Source organism: Phocoena sinus, chromosome 5 (genome assembly GCF_008692025.1).
Source record: "Phocoena sinus isolate mPhoSin1 chromosome 5, mPhoSin1.pri, whole genome shotgun sequence".
NCBI lineage: Eukaryota > Metazoa > Chordata > Mammalia > Artiodactyla > Phocoenidae > Phocoena > Phocoena sinus.
The window spans coordinates 103,433,306-103,456,889 of NC_045767.1; the positions used below are offsets into that span (position 1 = coordinate 103,433,306).

At 41.4% G+C, this 23,584-nt stretch overlaps 1 protein-coding gene across 10 annotated transcripts in view; it reads left to right on the plus strand.

The window, feature by feature from the left end:
- Positions 1–23,023, plus strand: part of AFF1 (AF4/FMR2 family member 1) — a 206,485-nt gene extending 183,462 nt beyond the window's left edge. For 9 of the 10 annotated variants that reach the window (XM_032631940.1, XM_032631944.1, XM_032631942.1 and 6 more), the window contains 9 exons: positions 5,786–5,889; positions 6,547–6,787; positions 7,491–7,582; positions 7,757–7,817; positions 10,958–11,094; positions 11,700–11,771; positions 12,216–12,356; positions 14,246–14,469; positions 17,525–23,023. In XM_032631940.1, the coding sequence (XP_032487831.1) occupies positions 5,786–5,889; positions 6,547–6,787; positions 7,491–7,582; positions 7,757–7,817; positions 10,958–11,094; positions 11,700–11,771; positions 12,216–12,356; positions 14,246–14,469; positions 17,525–17,646 (1,194 nt within the window). In that variant the 3' untranslated portion in view covers positions 17,647–23,023. The remainder of the gene's footprint in view (positions 1–5,785; positions 5,890–6,546; positions 6,788–7,490; positions 7,583–7,756; positions 7,818–10,957; positions 11,095–11,699; positions 11,772–12,215; positions 12,357–14,245; positions 14,470–17,524) is intronic. The other variant, XM_032631949.1, reaches the window with a different exon arrangement.
- The last annotated feature ends 561 nt before the right edge of the window (positions 23,024–23,584 follow it).

Genomic DNA, 23,584 nt, shown 5'->3' on the forward strand with positions numbered 1-23,584 from the left:
CTTAGGTGCTCTCCCCCAAATTTGGATAGTGAAGACTTGTACATTTCCTTCATATTGAGTGTGAACGCTAGAAAAAACTCCACGAGAATATAGTGAGAGCCGTTGAATAATGTTCCTGCTCCTTGGCATTAGTGGGATTTATTTAAAGGTTCATCCCTCTCTTGGCACAAAGTTTAACAAATATTTTCAGAGGGTTAACAAACCCTTAAAGCCATTTTAGACTCAGAAGTGTGAGAAAATGATCATAAAGAGTTAGAGAACACGGGAACATGGGGAGGGGGAAGGGTAAGCTGGGACGAAGTGACAGAGTGGCATGGACATATATACACTACCAAATGTAAAATAGACAGCTAGTGGGAAGCAGCTGCATAGCACAGGGAGATCAGCTTGGTGCTTTGTGACCACCTAGAGGGGTGGGATAGTGAGGGTGGGAGGGAGATGCAAGAGGGAAGAGATACGGGGATATGTGTATATGTATAGCTGATTCACTTTGTTATAAAGCAGAAACTAACACACCATTGTAAAGCAGTTATACTCCAATAAAGATGTTAAAAAAAAGGATTCCATTATGAAGATTAAATATTCCCCCCAAATCTCTCCTTATATATTAAAAAACATATTTTTTAAGCCTGAAAAAAAAAAGAGTTAATAGTTGTTAATAGCTGTGATGAAGCCATCAAATGTGGCACCTATAGAAATGTACCTATATATTTTTTTCCCCCTTTTTCTTTTTTTTCTTCTACTTTAAAGGAGTGGGTTGGGGACAATTCATGAGAAAAAAGAGAAAATTGTGAGGGTAAATAGACATTAACTCACGTGGTACTCCTTACATAAACTACAGAATTTCTTCAACCTGATTACAGTTTAGAATTTAAAATAGAACTTATATTTTCTTTTATATAATTTTTAAGCTTTATTATTCCAGACTTGGAAGAAAAGTTGAAGCTGAGAAGCACAAGATAATATACAATCAGGGCAGTGCAAATGAGAAGATTCTAAAAGCACACCAAACATGCATAGAGCTAAGCATTGCTCTCGGTGCTTTCTTAGATAACCTCATTTCATTCAGTCACCTTATAGATGTCTTTCAAATAAAATGCTAGACTGTCTCAACAGTCGTTTAGACAGATAACAGAACTGGGAGGTTACATTCATTCAGGTCTTTCCCTTTTTATAAGTAACTGCTTTACGGACCAAGAAGCTTGGACACTTTTGGACAAACATTTCAGTGCCATCGTTTATGTGTGTTTTGAGGAGTGGGGAGGGAAGTTATGGGATCTGGTGGGAAAATGTGCATTTTTATTGCTTGATGGTTAGTTCAGACCTTCCCAAGATCTGACTGTTTTCTCTTGGGTTGTTTCTCCAGATCAACATTCCCAGTTAGTATCCTTCAAAATCAAGGGTTTGAAAAGTCATCCCTATAATTTCCTAAAGCCACTTACATCTAATTTCTTCATGCCTGTTAGTTACCCTAAAAGCATCATATGAAGAGCTGTTTTAGGGCCAGCCTAATGCCTGTGTATTCCCTCACCAAAAAGAAGGAAAAGAGTGGATTCCCTTTGCTTTTCTGTGGTACTTTCCCCAGTGAATATAACCTGCCTCATTCATGGGGTCAGCTTGGACTTACCTGCTGTGGCGTCGTCTTATTGAACCTCCTGCACAGGCAAATCCCAGAAAAGTACCTGAACTTCCCCAAAGGCTGCTTCTCCACTTTTGCTATGCTCCATGTGCTACCAAGCGTATTTGCTTTCCTGTGGGAGAGGAGGATAGAATTTAGAATTGGAGTGCTGAGACCGCATGTGTCTCTTGTTCAGCTGCTACCTTCTTTAGATGGGATCCAGAAAGGCCTTCACATCACTTGGCTGCTTAGCAAAAGCAGGTCTGGAGCTCAGTATGCTGACCCCTCCCAGTCTAGTGGATCTTGGCTCCTTGGCTCTCTTTCACATCTTTTTTTTTTTTTTTAATATTTATTATTTATGTATTTATTTATTTATGGCTGCATTGGGTCTTAGTTGTGGCACGCGGGATCTTCGTTGAGGAATGCAGGATCTGTCATTGTGGTGTGCGGGCTTCTCTCTAGTTGTGGCGTGCGGGTTTTCTCTTCTCTAGTTGTGGTGCGCAAGCTCCAGGGCGCGTGGGCTCTGTTGTTTGCGGCACGAAGTTTCTCTCCTTGAGGTCCACGAGCTCAGTAGTTGTGGCGTGTGGGCTTAGTTGCCCTGCAGCATGTGGAATCTTTGTTCCCTGACCAGGGATTGAACCCACATGCCCTACGTTGGAAGGCAGATTCTTTACCACTCGACCACCAGGGAAGTCCCTCCTTCACACCTTTCTTGCTTTTAGTGGGGTGGGGCCGGAGGAGCAGGGTGTGTGTGCAAGTGCCTGTTAGGGGGTGGGTGCAGGTTGGGGGGCGTTGGGGGCATTCTTGGAGCAAGGCCTGAGGTCGTACTTCCAGATCAGTGTACTGACGGGCTGTTACAATATCATCCCTGGCTCAACCCCTCCATTGTCCCCACTCCTGCCACCCTAGTGCCCGCCACACTTTAGTTTCCCTTCCAGATGCTCGTCATCTCTCCCCATCATGGCTGAGCTCTGAGTCGACTACCTTTCTGCCTGTTAGAAACTATGGCCGCAAACAAGTGTTAGTTCTAAAAAAGCCACTTTCACTGCCCCCTGTTATCCGCGGCACCTAGTTGGTGAGTCAGGTGCTGAGGCAGGCAGCAGGCTGCCCTGGAGGCCTTCTCTTCAGAAACCGGCTTGGCCTAGCACAGTCCCAGATCTTCCTTTTATGGTGTTCATTCTTGCCCTTTTGCTCCACTCTGTAGGTGGAGCCGCATTTGGCAGATAATCTGAGGCTGCCTGACCCAACAGGTTAAGAAAAGTAAACAAGTCAGTCAGGAACAGTCATCGGCCAGCAGGCTCCTCCTCTTGGAGATGCGGGCACCGTCGAGACGTTGTCCTTCTGGAAGAAGGGAGTGTCCAAGACCCAGACCTTAGACAGGGGTCCCTGAAATGGGAGTTGATCTGTGGATAAGCCACTGAGCAAAGGAGACTCCTTTTTCCTTCTGAAGAGAGTACGTCACTCTCACCTCACTTTCAAATGGCTTCTTGACCCAGAAACATCTCAAGAACTCCTTGCCTTCTGTTTTCCAGTCTTGGAATTCAAGTGTGTGTTTCCTGCCACCCAGGATCAGATGACTCCCTCTCTAATGGCGCTTTGCTAAATCCATCCACTTAGGGTTGTAGTGCAGGTCTGCTCCTGGGCCAGCTGACGAATGCTCACGGAGTGCCTGCTCTGGGGATGCCCCCGGGACTCTTCCTACAGAAGACAAGAGGGTTCCAACTACAAAAATACTGACCCCGGCCCACAGGCGTGAATTCGGGTCAAAGCAAGCACAGTCAGCAGAAGGGGATTTTGCTTAATTGGTTTAATGGCTTACATTCTACCAGCTGACAGAATATTACCAGCTTCTAAGTTGCTACATGTCAACATAAAGTGTATTATTCCAGAAAGTGCCAACATAGTTGTTCAAGCTAGCATTGAAGTTAGTCTTTGGTGATTGTTGGTTTTGGGCTGTTCTCTTGAGTCACTGATTGGCACAAGCCCGAGTTAAAACCAGTTTATGAGGATTGACTCACTATGAATCTTATTTCCATGTGTGGTTTATAAGGCCTGCCACTTTGGTTTCTAGTTATAACTAGCATGTCCTAAGCAGCATGAAGATATACAAACAAAAATTAACTCTCATTCCACCTCTGGGGTTTGGTGTTTTCTTTAGAAAGTAACCTTGTGGACCGTTTATGCTTAGCTTTGTCTTGGGGGCTTATCCCACATGTCGTTAACTGCCTGGAAATGCCTTCCATTTAAAAAAGTATGTATTACTAACTACTTCATGTGCAAGTTAATTACCTGCCTGGGTATTTTAGCAAATTCTGTGACTTTTTCGAAAGATAAATTTCCCACCCTCTTGTAATGCTTGCTGGGCCAGCTGTGTGGCCTTTAATCTAAAACTCGAGAGAATTCACTGGGGCCATTGGTAGCAGAGCCTCTTGGCCACAGTGGGTGTAGTGATGAGGGGATACCCCTTAGTAGTAGGGTTCTATTTTAACCAGTCACTTCTGGTTTATTCTTTCTTCTCTGCCAACATTGAGTTCATTATGAATTGTTGAATGGAGGGTGAGTTACATGCTGGGCAGAGCTGCAACAGGCCTCTCCTGGCCTGTGCCAGGACCTTTCATCTGTCCTGAACTGTGCTCCAGGCTTGTGCTGCCGGCCTGCACTGCCTGCCACGTGAGAAACAGCCGTGTGAAATTTACTGTTTCAGCCGTGCCTGTGGGATATGCTTATTCACATCATGTGTTCTCTTCTTGTTAAGTCCCTCAAGACCCTTTTTCCCCGGTCTTCTGTAATGAATGGTTATGTTTCTGAGCAACTGATTTGTTTTTATCTTACCTAACCTGTACATTTAATAATTCTTTCTTTGCATCAGCTCATTGGAAGTTCAAGGTCCATTTTGCAGATCACCTCTAGAAAAGTGTGTAAAACAGTTCTGTCCAGTAGAAATGTAATGTGACCCACATACATAACTTAAAGTTTTCTAGTAGCCACGTTAAGAATATAAAAAGGAAAAAAAAAACCAGTGATAAATAATTTAATCCAATGTGTCTAAAATTACCACTTCAGTATTTCATCAGTAGAAAAATGATTACATTCTCCTTTTTTGGACAAAGTCCCTGACTTCACTTGTCGCTGTGGACTAGCCGTGTCCAAGTGCTGTGCAGCTCTGGGATGGAGTGTGCGGGACAGAGCGGAATCGGCTTCCAGTGGTACCGTAGTACCAGCCTTCCCTTGGATTTCTTTTCTCCACCCATATTTTCCCTTCTTCTTAATGTTCTCACCTGTGCAAACACCGAGAGATGAAAGCAAAGTATCCTTGTAAGCCATCTTCAGTGGTCCATTTTGAAACAAGAGGGAGATGTTTTCTGCGAAGTTATGAAAGGCTGGATGGAGGCGCACACCCAGGCACGCTTGCTTGCAGAATGCCGGGGGAGGGAAGGGCATGTCTTTGCTATTTCCCTCCTTTTGAGCAGGGCCAGGCCGCTGATTAGCGCCTGGGCAGAGCTTGTGCCTACACATCTTAATTTGTTCATTTTTCTTGGAGAAATTCAGAGAACGAGGGGGAGACTGTGGTGAAAACCGGGGCCTCCCACAGTGAGATCATTTGAAGAATGTTGTTTTTCCCTTTAAGGCTCTAAGAGAGGATTTCGGGTTTTTTAGGGATTGTCCTAGATTGGCTGGTGGTGTCCCAGATTTCTCTCCCCGTGAGCTGACAGTTGAGGAGTTTAATTCTAAAGCACCTGAGTCGATTGAAGGACTCCCACCCATCGCTTCACTGTCCTTGCTAGAAAGCTTCCTTCCCACAGGGCCATTACGTGAGCACAGACCAGGGGGAAGGAGCCTGCATTTTGGACTTTCTGTAAATTTGATATACATGTTGTCATGGGAAAACGAATCTGTTTTCTTCCTGAGTAGAGAAAAACCTGGTTCTTTCCTTAGTCCTTCCTCATGTACAAATCCGTCTCAGCACAAATCACATCAAATCTAGACGGTCCGCTGCCCTCACCACCACCCCCCCTCCCATACACAGTGTAGATACTTATAAGGTTTCTGTGTGTGTTTAGAAGTTTCCAAAAGTCTGATTGCTCTCATTGACCTTGCTGCATATTTTTTTCTATTTTGTCTGTGCAATTATGTTTGTAATAATTTGCTGTTATACTACAATAATAGGGTGAAGCAGAAAGAGACCACGATAGCAAGAAAATCAGGCTGGAGAAAGAAGTCAAATCGCAGTCATCACCCTCATCCTCCCACAAAGAATCTTCTAAATCAAAGTGAGTATAGAGATTAGGAACAGGCTGCGAAGGTGATCGAATCTTCCTGGATGGCAACACGGCAAAACACTTTTCTTCTGCAGTAGAACGAGAGAATAGTGAACTCGTCGGGCTCATTTTGACGATAGGCTAAGTTCTGTTTGTTCTCCTTCATGAGGATCTTAGAGGAATTAACGGTTCATTTGGCAGCAAACTTAGATTTATCAAAAGCACAAAAAGACTTGGCAAAAACAAGTGAGTCGTGTCACCATGTAGGAACCAACAGAGATTTGAAAGAGAGAGAGAGAAGGGGTCAGATGTGAAGGGGGCAGAGAGGAGGTGGCAGCTGGGCCTGCCTGCTTGTCAGAGACAAGGTGCAGGTTGGGCAGCAGCTACTGCAGAGTGACTTGCTTGGGTAAAGGTAAGACCATTGGCAGACTCCGCAAGCTTAGTGACAAATTATACAACTTCATTTATTACTCACAGGTAGGACTGTAGTTTTCAAAGGCATCAGAAAAAAAGGGCTCTGAAATTTGGCCTTTCTACAAAAATGGATTTCATGGCTCTGTGATACCTTTATCTTTTGTGTCAACAGCCATTTTGTCCTTATAACTCAACAACTAAGTTATACGGTTCATGTTTTGCCTTAACTTAGTTGTGCATGATGTTTCATTCCAGAACGCCCAGGCCCTCCTCTGAGCCCTCAAAGAAGGAAATGCTTCCCCCTTCACTTGTGTCATCCTCGTCCTCCCAGAAGCCAGCCAAGCCTGCACAAAAGAGGTCAAGACAGGAAGCCGACCCCAGTGGCCAGGACCCTCCCAAAAGTGCCAGTAGTACCAAGGGCAACCACAGAGACTCTTCTGTTTCCAAGCACAGAAAAGTAGAGGGGAAGGGCCCTGGAAGCTCTACAGAACACAAAGTAAGGAGGGGAGGCAGTAATGTATAAAAGGGAATATGTTGGTGTGTCTTTACTTTAAATGCCCAAATAAGATAAGTTTTCTACGATGGTATTTCAGAGCTATTCGTCACTTCTAATAAAGCAGTAATGAGTTATTTGTGCTTAACGCTCTACTTTTCAGAGGGAGAGTAAAAGATAGTTCATATTACCTGATAATTTAGGTGGCAGTTTATTCTTCTTAAAGTGGTTCAGAGGTGAAAAACCAGAATAGATTTTTGTGTTAATTTTCTATCAGGTTTTTGGCAGTAAAACATGATAACCCTGGTTAGTTCTTGGTTTGGATGTTTGATCTCAAATACTTTCATTATTAGTGATAATGGGGGAACAAGTATCCACTTTCTTGAATACAGATTCCTTCCTTCCTGTTAACCTGGGGTAGGTGAGTGTGTGTGTGTATGTATTGCTTAAGAGAAAATGTTAAATTTGGCTTTGTTGATAATCTGTTCTCTTGGGCATTCTTGTCTTATGGCTTTTCTGTGTCCCCGATACAATCCAAATCTACAGTTGCAGCTGAATCTAGCTGAGAAAGTGCTTGACCAAGCTAGAGTGTGCAGCATTTGAGTTCCTTGCTTTTGAACTATTTTGGGCTAATTTAGAGAGACGGTACAGTTAGGCCAATGGTCTGAAATGTTACAGGGTGATCGGTATGATGATCTTTTTTAAGGGATCTTCTGGAGATACTGCAAATCGTTTTCCAGTGCCTTCTTTGCCAAATGGTAACTCCAAGCCAGGGAAGCCTCACATGAAGTTGGACAAGTAAGGCTCTGGATGCTGCTGCTTCCCCCTCCCCCTCCTCCCCCTCCCCCTGCCTCCTCTTTGCCCTGCCTCTCCTCCCATCCTCGTCCCCCTCCAGTCGTCTTAAATCATCTTGCCCCAGTCCAATACTTTTAGGTTCCTGTGACCCACCCCTGGTCTTTTCTTCTCTTTCAGACAACAAGCAGATTTTCACATGAAGGAGGCCAGAAGGTTGAAGGACAAAGCAGAATTAGTGGTCAGTCTGGGCTCTTTCTCCCTTTGGTGGAATGTTTTCCGTTCAAACACTTGCCGTCTCGTTCCAAATCACTAACTGTGGCTTGGGGGCGGGGTGGGGGGGGTAGGGCTGCGGGGGCCTGACATTGGCCGCAGTGTAAGCAGGGTCGGAATGAGCGAGGGCTGAGTGGTTCGGTTCCTAGGGAAGTGACACTGTTTTGACTTCACTGATTCCGTCTGATCATGGGCAGAGAGACAAAGTACTAGTTTCACGTTTTATATCTAAATGAATGAAAGTTGATCTACCTGGTAGTGTTTTATTTAATATACATGAGGGCTTCCTTGTCCCACTGAATCAATTCTTTGGATGTGAAAAACAACTCTGGCTTATTGAAAGCTGGTCAATTTGTGGTCACCCCAAAACATTTCAAAAAGTGAGGTAGCCTGTTTGCATTCCAAAATTATCTTAACGCCCTGTTTACTGTTAGAGGCGAACAGCGAACAGTGGACCAGTACCATCAGATGAAATTTTAAGGTGAAGGTGATGATTGCACTGTTGGCAAACATGCCTTAAAGAAACAAACTCTCTTTACTTGGTGGCTGTTGGACTTTCCGGAAGTTTTGTTAATTGCATACATAAATAATGCTTTTATTTCTCTGCTGCAGTATAGTTATATAATACTTGCCCTTTGTCATATTTAAGCATCTAAGTCTCTGGGGCCTTTATTTGCTTGGTGTATTCCCCACACCTGAACCCCTGCAGATACCGTATGTTGAACTTTGTACCACAAGAGAACAGCATAGGTTGCCTTGATTCTGCCACAGGCAAACCTAACCACAAACTCTGGAGGTCCACGGGGATTGAATCAGATCAGTCCATGGTGGCCTCAAAATCCTAGCCCAGTGTTCTTCAACCCCAGTCTGTAGCCTGGCATCTCTTGTCAGGCTGGGAAGGGCTGGGCTGAGACCCTTTTATCAGGTCCCCATTCATTGGAGTAAAATGTTGATTGAGTCCTTACCATGCTGGATGCTGTAGGAGAGTCAAACACAAATTAGACACTATCTCTCAAGTGACCCTGTACCAGCATGACCTGAGTCAGGTTAAGATGCCTCAGATAGCACCAAACAGTGGTATCTTTCTAACCTCTTCCTTTCAGTTCTCCAAGGCTGTTACTAGAACTGTATACATCTTTTGATTTTTGAGAAAGAGTAAATATTCAGTACTTTGTCAGCCAGTTATCAAAAACTTATCTTGACACTGGGCACTAGATTCCTTCATTATTCAAACAAGATGAATACTCCAGGAAACTTTTTGTGTTGCTTTTAATCTATGCATATGCACATCTTCTTTCTCCCTTCCTATGGCTATTGCATCCCATTTTAATAAGTAATGTTAGCTCATTCCACTCTCAAGATATGCCAGTTTGGACAGAAGCCTGAATGGCCAGCCTCTTCACAATATTCTCCTTTACTTGCACAGTGTCTCAGAGATGACCATCTTGCATTCCAGGTGGTGAAGTGCACAACTGAATATAGAGTAGTGTATTTCACCTCTATTCTTATTTTACTTACTGTTAAGGAAATTAGAACTCTACTAGTTTAACCCTGTCTCAGGAGATACATGGAGTTATCACAGGAATATTTTCATTATTAACTTTACAAAATACTTAAGGAAGTGGATACTGGCAAATTGCTTTAGTATAGTTTCTTTTGTTTCTACCCTAAGGCCAATATAAATTTTGGAAATCCCATGAAGAAGATGGTATTGAATAAGTAAACTTGAAGAGTTAAATTCGCACCAGTGAAGCAAACCAATAAGGCCCTATACTGTTGATTATTTGGGACATGCTGATTGATTTTTATTCTTTCTGTCACTAATTTTCTGACCCTGGGTTCTCTAGAAATTTTTTTTTTTTTTTTTTTTTGCGGTACGCGGTCCTCTCCCGTTGCGGAGCACAGACTCCAGACACACAGGCTCAGCGGCCATGGCCCGTGGGCCCAGCCGCTTCGTGGCATGTGGGATCTTCCCAGACCGAGGCACGAACCCGTGTCCCCCGCATCGGCAGGCGGACTCTCAACCACTGCGCCACCAGGGAAGGCCCTAGAAAAAATATTTTTAAAGCAAGTTTTTTTTGTTTTGGCCATGCCGCATGGTGTATGGGATCTTAGTTCCCCGACCAGGGATCGAACCCATGCCCCCTGCATTGGGAGCACGGAGTCTTAACCACTGGACTGCCAGGGAAGTCCCTCAAGTTATTTTTAAAAATTAAAATTAGTAGCCATCTTTCTTTGCCAAACCTTCTTTCTTTGCTGATGTGTCACCATCACCTTACACTCCACTTGCACCTTTATGGTTTTCATTCATTCTTTTTGAACATATCAAAGTAGAGACATTAGCAGAAACTACAACCTTGCAAATGTCGTGTTGATCAGTTGCTCTTACAATGTGTGCTGCACATGACGTCTCATATGTAGTGATACTCGGCACAGTCTCAGTCAAGTTGGCTGAATTCCACCAAGCGAGAAGAGCGTAAGTGACAAAATATGTATTCGGGGTTAGATGACCACCAGTATCTGATTGCATTCATATTTCTACATTCCTGTTAAGGGACTCTGAAATTTTATCCCTGTTGGCCCAGGGGATAGCCTTGTGCCCTTAACCCAGGCTCCCAGAGGAGATGACCTGTTGGGCTCTAAAATACATAAAAAGATGATTGTTTGACATGAAGTCTAAGATGCTTGTAAACCATAACATTTTTTACTTATTGTAAGATAAACTTCAAATCGTACAAAGAAACTGTGTCTGCATTATTCTAGTTGTGTAGAATAACCTTTTTGCCAGGAAAATCATATTGCACACTAGTAACAAGGGGACCATGTACTGAGTGCCTTAGTTTGAATATGTACTTTAATAAGGTTTTGAGAGTCTAGTCTTATTACAAGATTGTTGTTTCTTTCCTACTGAATTTTTAGTAAAAGAAAATTCTCAGTAGGTCAGAGCTGACGGGCTTTGGTTATTATATTGAGTTTGTTTGTTCTCACACTTCTCTCTAGCCATAGTTAAATTAGGACAGTGGAGGGAAGTTTCTGTAAAGAATGTATGTGAGAAACTAAGTAAAAGTCCGTGTTAGGCTTAACAGTGACCCTGTTCTTCGCCCACAGACGGACAAGGTTGGGAAGGCTTTTAAGTACCTGGAAGCTGCCTTGTCCTTTATTGAGTGTGGCATTGCCATGGAATTGGAAAGCCCAGCGTCCAAGTCAGCTTGCTCCATCTATGCAGAAACCCTAGACCTCATCAAGTAAGTGCAGACTCATTTTGCCTTCCTTTTAAGTACTTCTCTGTCCTTACCTTTATTGCTTTAATCCATTTGAACTTTGGTCTGAAGACAGCTTAACAAAGGGGAGTCTTTAAAAAAGTTACTGATCCAGAAACTTTTTTTTTTTTTTTTTGGTCATGAACTAAAAATGTATTCCAGATGAAGTGCTAGAGCAGAACAACTGGGTTGGTCTGCATCATTTTGCCACGTGCACGGTGAAATGCCAAACCCTTCAGGGAGAGGGTTGGTTTTTCCAGTTTTACTTTCTTATCAGATGCCCTCTCATCTCAGCTGAAGCTCTCGTCTTTGTTTATTACCTGCATTTCAGGAGGGGACTCAGTAAGGATACAAGTCTACTTGGGTTCAAGCAGGTGGACAGGTCAGAGAAAAGGCGTGTCCTCGCCTAATTTTCTGAATGGCCTGAATTGTTGCTCCAAAGCCTCATTTTTCTTCTGCGTTGCTGTCATGTCTTCACATCTTCAGGAAAAATCAATATAAAACCAAGACAAACATAATAAGATATCTTTGTGTCTGGGATTTTCAGACTGCCTTTTTTTAACCTGATGTACATTTGTATTTTCCTATAGATTCATAATGTCATTAAAATCCTTCTCGGATGCCACAACACCAACACAGGAGAAAATATTTGCTGTTTTATGGTGTGTATTTTTTTATTTGTCTAAATAGCAAAGTACACCTGCTTTTGCATATCTGTTTGCTTAAAGTGAAAATGATCATGAAAAGCGAATCACTACCAGAAAGTGGTAGGATGTGTGGTCAAGGGGTTAATCCCACTGATGGTTAATTATTATGAAATGGCATCTACTGCCATTTTACAACCCCGTCATTTTACTGATGACTTTGGTCTTGTGACTTAAATTATATCCTTGTATATTTGTGTTGTTTCACCAGTATTTACTTCTGACGTTAGTGTGAACAGTGCAGTGAGATTCTCGATATACTTTCTCGCGTCGCTGAGGAAAACCCAGTATGTTCATTAGGGTGAACATTAGGGAAAAGGTTAGGTGGCTTGCTCTCTGTAGTAGTGTGATACTCATGAATCGGAGCTAATGCTTCACTTCAACTTATGTTTATGTTCACAGCATGCGTTGCCAGTCCATTTTGAACATGGCTATGTTTCGTTGTAAAAAAGATATAGCAATAAAGTATTCCCGTACTCTTAATGAACACTTCTTCAAGACTTCTTCCAAAGTTGCCCAGGCACCTTCTCCATGCATTGCAAGGTAATGATCAGTCTAATTTAAATAGCTTCCAAAATTAAGTTCTTTCTTTCTTTACCTCTTGCTGTGACTTTGTTTCAAAAATTGTTTACATCTATGTGCTGATTTGCTCATTCACCTGAAATCATTAGCACATTTCTACCTTTTTGAGGAATAGTTAGAAATCAGGGTGTTTGCTGGTTGGGCAACATAAATTAAAAAGATAACTACAGAGAATCTAGGGTCCAGAGTTTAGAGCTTTGAGGATATTTGGATATGCCCAACAATGTTAAAACAGAGGGAGCCAGCGGAACCAGAGCCAAGGTCCTTTCTCCTTCTATGCAGCACGCTGTCTTAGCATTTCAGTAAACGAGAACTTTCCGGAACCAATTCCCTCCTCCCTTCTCCAGGGTCTGTAACAGGGATATTAAGAATCAAAACAGCTATCTCTAGCTAAATTTCTCCCCCCACTTTTTGCTCATTTGTTCCATAAGCTGTCGAAAAACAGAGTCCTTGTTTTTAAGATGAAGATAGAATTTTCTTCCCTTTGGTACTTGCCTAGTATTTTTTTTTTTTTTTTTAATTTAGTCGTATTCCTTGAAAAGCTCCCAGTTCTGACGGGTTTTGCTATTTTAAGAACATCACCTAGAAGATTGCCCCATTTCCAGCACATTCAAAAGAAGAGATTCCCATATGGCCTCTCTTAAAAAAAGAAAGTCCTGATTGAGAAGCAACTTCTTTACCTCTGAAAATTTTCATGACTCCTACCTCTGAGATATTATTCTAAGTTAATAGGTTGTCAGTCACATGATTTTAGATCACTCCTTCACCATTTGTCTAGCACCTTCCTTGTACCAAACCTTGCTTTAGGCGCAGGGAAGTAGCAGTAAACAAAGCAGACAGGAATTGCTGCCCTCGGGGAGCTTCTGCTCTAGTTCTTCAAAATCAACTTTATGCTGGGGATGCTTAGGATCCATTAGAGTTCATGAAGCCCAAGGGCAGATATAACTACGTGATGAGGCCACTGCTGCTGACCCATCTTTCCATGTCATATCCATCACTTTTTTAACGACTGAGTGACTTCACTTGTGTTTCTCGTTTGATCCGTATCAAGGCACTTGTGAACTTGCAGGTGTAGGTAGACAGTCAGCAGGAGAACACAGAGCACAGTGTGAGTCCCCTGATGCCCAGTCTCCTCATGGGCTGCCCTCTGTTCAGTCAGTTACGGGCTCAGCAGGTGTTTATCCAGAGCACCTCCTGTGCTAAGGGCTAGAAATGCAGAGATTAGGAAGAGATGGTCCCTGCCTGCGAGGTGCTTGTGAGGCAGGAAAAGGAATAGACAGAAAAGTATAATGAGGTGTGATAAATGCAAAGAGACGAGTTCAAGTGGTGACAGAAAGGAAGCTGTGCTGTATCCCCAGTGTCTGGAGGAGAGCTACGTGCAGAGTAGGAGCTCAGTGATGTGTATTGAGTGGATGAGAGAATGAATATATCGGAGATGAGGACTATTTCTCAGGGGAAGTATTGTCTTCCTAGGAGAAGTTGGAATAGGGGTTGGGGAGAGAAGGGATTCCAGGCAAGGGAGTAAAATATGTAAAGGGCCTGGGAAATACACTTGGAATACAGATTTGCCCACCTGATTCTATGTCCAGTGAAGTACACCTTACGTCTCTCCAGTTACTTTTTCCATTTGGAGGGCCCCATCCCACTGTGTTTTATGAAATAAATTTCCGGAATACTGAAGGTGAAGGGTGCGGTGCCTCTCTGACCTTGTAGAAGTGATTTTAGAAGTGATTGTCATTTTGGCAAGTACACGCTAAAGCCTTGTGACTTGGACTGCAGTTCCAGAAACAGGAGATCTGTGATCTGGGAGTTCAGGTGACTAACCAGTTCTCTTTTCTTCCACCTTCCAGAAGCACAGGCACACCATCCCCCCTCTCTCCAATGCCTTCTCCAGCCAGCTCCATAGGATCCCAGTCAAGTGCTGGCAGTGTGGGGAGCGGGGGGATGCCCGCCACCATCAGCACTCCAGTCACCATCCAAAACATGACATCTTCCTATGTCACCATTACTTCCCATGTCCTTACCGCCTTTGATCTTTGGGAACAGGCTGAGGTCCTTACCAGGAAGAATAAAGGTAAATGGCTCTGTCGTGGTTATTACTGCGCCATGGGGATTGGGAGGGGAATAACATTGTATTTTCTGTTCAGTGTTTTGGCCTTTTTTTTTTTCTTTTTTAAAATTATAGTTGATTTACAATGTTGTGTTAATTTCTGCTGTGCAGCAAAGTGATTCAGTTACACACATAAATACATTCTTTTTCATATTCTTTTCCATTATGGTTTATCACAGGATATTGAATATAGTTCCCTGTGCTATACAGTAGGACCCTGTTGTGTATCCATTCTATATGTAATAGTTTGCATCGACTAACCCCAAACTCCCAGTCCATCCCTCTCCCGCCTCCCCTACCCCTTGGCAACCACAAGTCTGTTTTGGTTTGTAGATAGGTCCATTTGTTCCACATTTTAGATTCCACATATAAGTGATATCATATAGTGTTTGTCTTTCTCTGTCTGACCTTACTTCACTTAGTATGATAATTTCTAAGTCCATCCATGTTGCTGCAAATGGCATTATTTCATTCTTTTTCGTGGCTGAATAGTATTCCATTGTATATATGTTCCACATCTTTATCCGTTCACCTGTCAGTGGACATTTAGGTTGTTTCCATGTCATGGCTGTTGTGAATAGTGCTGCTGTGAACATAGGGGTGCATGTATCTTTTTGAGTTAAAGTTTTGTCCGGATATGTGCCCAGGAGTGGGATTGCTGGATCATATGGTAGTTCTATTTTTAGCTTTCTGAGGAACCTCCATACTGTTTTCCATCGTGGCTGCACCAACTCACATTCCCACCATCTGTTCAGTGTTTTGAAGAAAAGGAAGTATGCAGCTGTTTACTCTTCTCACATTTTCTCCATGCTGTCACAATTCTTTCTTGAGCTCTGTGGCATGGAGATAGATTTCTGTGACTAGATCTTAGCAAAATTAAATCAGAAGTGGCTTTAGCGCGTTGCCCCTTTGGAAGTTATGATATCATTATTTCACCCTGAACTGAAGTGCTAGCAAAAGGGCTAAGCAAATGCAGGTGGAGAGTCATTGGCTGTCCCCAGGCACAACACATTTGAGATGGGAAGTAGCATAACCTAAAATACTGCATTTATTCTTCAACCCAGACATGTAAAATGGATGGAGCACCTGATGGCTGAGGAAGAAAAAAGCAGCTGAAACTACGAATACTTATTTGTTTCATAATCACTAACTTTAAGCCAGTAGTTCTCTAATTTACGGGTCTTCAGAAAGATGTACTGTACAATGCTCAATTGTTATGTCATTCAAAGACATCAGGTTCATCTGTTTACCAAGCTAGAAATATAGTATGTAATTTCACTTTCTTAAATGCAACAGCTGTGCGGAAATTTTTTTTATCATTAACACTTGAAGTAATAAAATAGGCTTCATTTATTAATAAATGTTTCATTTGATTTATTTTTATATTATAGTTCCATTTGTGAGGCTTGTGACTTTTGTTTATCAGCTATAATTTCTGCACTTGTAAGGCTTAAAAGAAAGCCAACAAGTTAAAAGAAAGCCAACAAGTTAAAAGAAAATTGCAATTAATGTTTGTCCCTTTAGTCTTCCCTTAGTTGTGTAATTGTTTTAATTCACTTTGCCTTTGCAGAAGTTTGGGTATCTTTGAAGTGCTGTTGAGTCTCATCTGGGAAGATTATGTAAATTGCATTCTCCTTGCTTATTATATGGGTAGAATGAGAAAAAAAGGAAGACAAAGTCTCATTAAATTCTGTGCATATTTCTGTTATGCTTTCTGTAGTTGGTTCTGAGGTGAATATGCCCTATTCTGTTTGGAAGAATGGCCTTTTAGTTATATAGCCAAAGACATTTAGTATTTTCTGGTTTCTTAAGGTGTTATTGTACCATTTTGTAAAAGGAATATTATGATTATTAAAATTGCTTGGTAGATATTTTTGACAAATTACCTTCTGAAGCAGCCACAGCTTAGAAAGATAATGTCAAAACTAAGGTGATGTTTTTTTTTTAAAAAAAAGACCCAGCCAAAATAAGGTGTGAATTTGTCATACTGTTAAATTGAAATTGGTAACAAAATGTAGCCCCTTCCAGTTTACTTTTTTGGGTTTTAGGGTAATTGAAAATTTTATTTTATTATATTTAAAATAATTTCTAAGTGTGAGCAGCAAGACTGACTGTAGTTTCCGTTTTTATTTTCTGTGGACAGACTTGATAAACTGGAGACCCTGAAGCAGGATTACCCAAATTGTAGTGTCAGGATTTTAGCTGTACCAGAGGCCTTTATGTGCTACACATAATTTGTATAAAGTTTTATATGGGCAAATTGGGTACATAAATAGTCTCTATTTTTCTAAGGGAATGCAATAAATGTAGCATCGTGAATAAATATAACTTTTATAATCCTTAAAAAATACTGCATTTATTGCTTGTTTTCAGTATATGTTAAGAAAGATGGTTAGCAACAGTATAGGAAATATGGCTTAGTAAATATTCTTGGGTCTTGTTTGTGAAGAATGCCCTTGGAGAAATCCAAGGTTTAGGAGATGGTCAAGCACCTGTTAGAGAAACTGCTTGGTGTCAGTGCTAGTGACCACTGAGCAAATGCTTATATGTAAATACTAGATTAAAGCCTTGACGTGCTCTTTCCTGGCTATAGGGAAGAAGTCGGCCAGCTGGCTGTGGCCACTTACTTTTCTCACAGCCTCTTCAAACCTTGTTTTCTTTCTTAGCAAACTAATGATGCTCTTTTTTTTTTAAAACATGTTGAGTATTTTTATTTGTTTATTTTCATTCATGTGTCCATTGATCCAAAAGTATAAATTGAGTATTTTCCACTGTCAGCCACTGTGCCAGGCATTAGGGAGTCAACTCTGAAACAAATTTAGTTCCTCCCTTTTTAGACTAGTGGAGGGATGTGGAGAGCTAGCAAACCATTACAGTAGATGGTGAGGTTTTTTTTCTTTTTTTGCTCTGCTAGATGACGTACAGAATACTGTGGGAATGTAGTTTCTGGAGCCTTGCCTTTTTATGTTTTCACGTTTATTTTGTGTGTGTTTACATGTTGGGCTTGCTTTGTTTGCAGAATTCTTTGCTCAGCTCGGCACAGGTGTGTGCACCTTGGCCCTTGACAGCAGTCTGATGGACCTGGTGCGCTATACAAGACAAGGCTTTCAGCGGCTGAAACAAGTAACCAAAACACCTTAATGGAGGCCCAGGTTGATCTGATGCCTTGGGAACTTTTTTGCACGTTGGAAGCCTCAAAACAGTCCAGACATTTGTCTCATCAGGATACCAAACTCGAGAAGAGAAGCACCATGAGATGGCCAGGATATTTGTTCACTGAAACTCAAGAACTATGGAATCATTGGTTGGACAGGATGGTTTTGTAGAAGCAGAAATGAGGAGGCTGGCCTCAGAGATGATCTTGCCTTTCCTTCCTAAAGGACAGAAGTGCAATGTAGCCTGAGTGGGCGTATGAATGGTCTAGAAACATTTCCGTCTTTTTTTAACCAGCAGGATGCAAATGAAATGAGGAGGAGCAATTTCAACTCTGGAAGCAAATTCACATCATCTCAGTAGCCACATTAGTTCATTCCTAGAAGGAATTTTTTTTTTAAAAAACAGTGAATTGTGGTGTAGGGTTTTGTGGGTGATTTTTTTTTTTTTCTTTTAAGTTTTGGGGGAAATATTTGTTTAATAAATTCTAATGGTCATCTATAAAACATAAGTTGTGAAGGACTCCACTGTACCCCACTTTCTGCCATTGAACAGTGGCTTTGATAATATTAGGTATTGTCCTAATTTATAAAATTGAAGGCAACCCACCCCCCGACCCCCCATTGCCTGGATACTGCACGTTCAACCCAGCTCTGATTTCTCCGTTACTGTGCTGGAAGGCGGCCCCGTCGGGCTGGGGGAGAGAGGAGCTACAGTGCACAGGGAAGCCGTCTCCACCCCCATCTGCATCCCCATCTCCATGTACCACGGAGGACCGGGCGCTGCCGTTCCCAGCCCCTGCTCCAGAGAAAGGCAGTCACATTGACTGTATTCTGCATTTTCTACTTTGGGGAAGAAGGAAACCAACATTTATCCGTGACCAGATGGTTGAAGTGCTTTTTAATTTTTGTTTAAGTAGAGCTGGAATTTGAGGTGCTGATCTGTGGTCTCCAGTTATGTGGTAACTCACGTTGTCTACCAACTCAGAGTTTTGTCAGCGAACAAAGAAAAGTGAAATCTACTTCTTAGAGAGGCTATATTTTTCTGCTACGAATTACTTTATATTTATAGCAAAACTAGACTTGGAGAGCCCTTGATTGTCTAGGGGAAATTAACTCCCTGAGAGGCTGTGGAGATTTGGGGTGGTTTATTAGACTTTCAAAAAAAAAACGTCACCACATGCCTTCAGTCCAGAGTGTTCTCAATCAACTAGATGTGATTAGATTGAAGAGGAACTGTGGCCTTCCCATAAGTTGTTATTGCCAGATTCTATACATTAAACCAAGTTTATTTTGAATGACCTAAAGTGGGGGAAAAAAACCCAAACAGAATTCCCACATATCCATATAAGCACAGATTTTTTTCATTGAAACTTTGAGGGTTATTATTGGAAGCATTATTTTGAGTGCAGTATTTTTAGAAGCCAATTCTTCTTATCCCTTTTAGAAGTAGAATTTGCACATCTGTTACAGTTGAGGAGTGAGTGTTAACGCTACAACTGGTTTATTTTTCTGCCTTCATCCCATTTCCGCCCCCTACGAGCTGTTTCCTACCAAGCATGTTTGACATTGTCCTGTTCATTAGTGAAGAAGGGAGTACCATCTTTATTTATAATGAAGAGGTCTAAGGTCCATATGATGAATGTAAGAACTTTCTTGGTAACTATATAAAAGGGATGTGTAGCGGATGGAAGTGATGCTTATTTTTCACAATATAAATTGTTTGTGTGAAGCTGTTCCTTTAGTGTCTTACAGTATCCAGCCTGTTCTTTGGTTATCACTAGCTAGGACAGAGGTCTGTTACTTCATGTTTAGGTTAAAGCGAGAGAATTACAACAGTAGTAATATCTGAGCATAAGAACTTGATGTGCGATCTTGATGGACTGATTTCATTTACTGATGTTCTAAAGCAGAGCCATGGTCCTTTCTAAACTACTTGTTTAAAAAGCAGCCTGTTGTTAAATGAACAGTAATTGCCTGGTAGGTTGTCTGCTGTGGCATTGTGTGTCCATCTCTTATATGTAGGAGACAGGACACCAGAAGCAGGCTTATGTAGTTACTTAACATCTTTTTCCCCCCTTACTCCCTTGGCCATTCCTGCTCCCTTCACCCCATCACTCCCCAGTACAAGCCACCTGTCAGTTTGGAAGAGTGTGTTCTTGAGGACAGGTTCTGATCTATGCAGACCGTGCTGAGTGTGTGTGTCTTGTCAGGAGCCACAGTGTCCCCTTGACTGAAGACATTTCCAAGGCAATTTCTCAGCCATTTCTAAAAGAGGTAATTGCTTTTTCAGTGGCCTTATTCTTTGTGTGTGTGTTTGTTTCCCTGACCTTTATATTAAGATTTTATTTGTCCCTTAAAAAACTAACGAGTTTGCAGAGATCAGTTTGTACTGTTTTGATCATGGAATATTTCTGATTCTTACTGCAAAATGCATTTTACCTAAAAGAATTCTTAATGGCTACTTTTAAAGTAGAGTATGTAAAAGGGTAGTGGCTGATGAATCCTTAAGGTTCATAAGGTCTTTTCACCGTTGCAGTTGTATATAGAAATCTAAAGGATTTTTAAATCATTTGCACTTTTCCACTGCATGCTTAAATTCCCAAAGGCAAAATTTGTACTGAGGTAGATAATTGAAAGGACTAGATTATAAAATAAAGCCTTTGAATATGTGAAGTTCTTATAACAACCGTAATAGTACACACTTCACAGTGAGACAAATACAAAACATCTTGAGTAAAAATGGAGTGTAAAAACCTTGCCTTTGGCACTACAGTTTCGTGTGTGTGTGTGTGTGTGTGTGTGTCTATCTTTATTAGGAAATGGAAGAACACTGTTTTAGTTTAAAAAACGTTGAATGTTTCTGTCCTTCCTGGAGGTAATTAAAATGTGAATAACCGAATTTAAGATTTTAGCTAGACTAAGGGCCCTGATAAACAATGATAAAACACTTCACTGAAATTTACCAAATTACACTGGGTTAAGAATGTGAAAACGTCCTTCATATGCCGGCTGTGGGAGGGTCCAGCTGGCATATTATCAGGACCAGAACTACAACAGGAGAATGACTTAGCTGGTGCTATGATTTAATCACAATACTGAATGGGAAAAGCCTGTTGGTTTTTTTTTTTTTTTTTTTGAACAAAAGGACCTTTATTTTATAATCTGTTTTGACCAAAATGTTTAGCTATTTCCCCTAGACAAATTGGACCACACTTATCTCCCTTGTCCTATATCCTTTAATTCCTGATCTCAGGATGTTTAGAAGCTAACAAACTACCCCTTTCTGGCTGAAAACTTGCCTTAATTGGTACCTTAAATATTAACGTTAGTAGGATCAGGAGCTTAACTATTTTTTTTTTTTTTATGATTTCCTGTTCACTAATTTTTAGAAGCAAAAAGAAACCATTGTGCCCTCCAAAATGAATAAAACTCTTATCTCTGATATATGAAAGGAAATGTGTGTGTACATATACACACACACACAGACTAAGAGGCTGGCTAAATTGGATATATTTATTGTGCCTTTGTTGACCACACCTAATTTTGGAATAGTGCTGTATTCATTTTGCCATGGCTTTAAGAGATGTTAGGTGGGTCTTGCACCTTTTTCTCTTCTGCTTCATGAAGTTTGAGGTGTATTTGTGCATCTTTAGGTAAATGAATCAAATAAGGCTTGATTCCCTACCTCCCACATAGATTCTACTTTCTCTTAAGGATTTGTTTGCCCAGACACTACACAAAATCTGTGAAAACCTTTGCCACCTCATCTCTTACACTCTTTACCACTGATTAGCAGTATTTAAATCTTGCTAGAATATTTGGCCTTCTTTTAGAAACACAGATGTAGAGATTTCCTCATTGTGGTTGTGGAGGGGTGTCAGGATTATAGCGGTACTTGGTCCCTTTCTCTCTTGCTCTAGTGGTTGCCTCTTTTGTTTTTGGTCCTACTTAGAATTTGTGGATGCAGGTTTTTTCCCTATACTTTTGTCATTTTGTTTGTGGGAGGTGGAGTGGCAGAATAACAAACATGGTGTTGGGGATTTTCCTTCAAACATTGCAAGTGGTATTTCCACCATACACACCTCAAATATCCAGTCCAGTTGTGTCAGTCACCGAAAATCCGAGAACAAATTGTGACCACTGGCCATGCTCTTTAGTTCGTATTTATGAGGTGTTGACAAGCACCCATCTGCCACCTCTCTTAAGGTAGCTGTAAATTTCCTGTTGTCCCGGGGAAAGCCACTCTATTCTTTCTGTTCGCGGTGTGTTGGATATCAACAGGTACTGTGCTGGGTAGAGAAGTACCTGTATTTCTCTACCCAAGACGGCAGGAAGGAAACTTACAGCTCCCTGGGAGCCTAGATATTGCTATATCGACCTGGAAGGACAAAGAAATAAGACCACTGACAGCGAGGCTGGCCGAGCTGCACTGGTCAGACCAGGCAGTGGCTGACCTAAGGAAGATAACTTGCTTTGCTTACAAGTAGATGTTTAAGTGATGCTGAATACAGGCAGTATTAACTTTTGTTAATTAACTTTTGTTTAAGAACAAAAGGCAGTACTCGCCTTTTGTTCAGGCCATCAACATGTATTGTTAAAATTACTGCACATCCCCTCCTCAGATACCAGGTATACACTGTTCATGTTGGTGTGTGTGTTTATACACGTGTGTCCCAAATCTTGTGTTGGTATTTTTTTTGTTTTTCTTCTCCTGAATGTGATCATATTTTGGATGATACCTGAGCAGGGTTGCCTTTTTTTATTTATTACCATTATATATTATATTATATTATATATTTTTTGCTTTCTTATAACTTTAGAGGAAAGTCAAATCTTGGTATTATTAAAATTGTTTAAAAAAGAATAAATCGTCCAGTTGATAAATGAAGATCACTGGTCTGTCTCTAAAATAATATGAATTTTTCTTTAATTATTGTGTAATAATGTGTCAGCTATCTAGTCCACACAATGGTTTTGTATGTAGGATAGGGAAGCAGTGATGCGCTCAGTGGAAAGATGTGCAACACAGACAAGGGGGACTCCATGTGTTTTATCTACTTCAGCAATGGAACTGAAACTAGGGGCTTTTGTGAATAAAATTTAGCTGCCTTGTACAGTCCTTTGAAAGAGATATACGTGATCTGTGAGAATTATAGTTTTCTTTTTTTAGAAGAAAAATTTGCAAAAGATCTTTCCAAAGATACCGTGCCACAGATCTTTTGTTTATTGTTCTCTGTAATAAGGATTAATTGCTGTTTAAAAAACCATGTAATTGACTTGTTCGTCTTCAAATTCTTTACTTTTCACAAGAGGATGGAGCTGTAAAAAAAAAAAAAAAAATTAATAAAAATTTAGAGAAATCATTGGCGTGGAATCCATGCTTTCACTTTGCTTGAATAAAGTAATTCCTAAAATTGCTATATGTAATTACCACTTAGAGCCAAGGAGAGTCTCATATGGAATAATTTGCCCTTATTCACAGTATGTATTTATTGTTGAAATGGGAAAGGGGCGGGCAGAGGGTAGCTCATCTTTCTGTTCAGTTTATTTTCAAGATCTCAGTCACTGCACTGGTGGTGCAGTGGTTAAGAATCCGCCTGCCAATGCAGGGGACATGGGTTCGAGCCCTGGTCCGGGGAGATCTCACATGCCACCAAGCAACTAAGCCGGTGCGGCACAACAGCTGAGCCTGTGCTCTAGCCCGCGAGCCACAACTGTTGAAGCCCATGTGCCTAGAGCCTGGGCTCCGCAATGAGAGAAGCCACCGCAATGAGAAGAAGCCCATGCACTGCAACGGAGAGTAGCCCCCACTCTGCAACCAGAGAAAGCTGGCACGTAGCAACGAAGACCCAATGCAGCCGTAAATAAATAATTAAAAAAAGAAAAGATCTCAATCACAAATTAGCCTAATACCACCAGTGTTG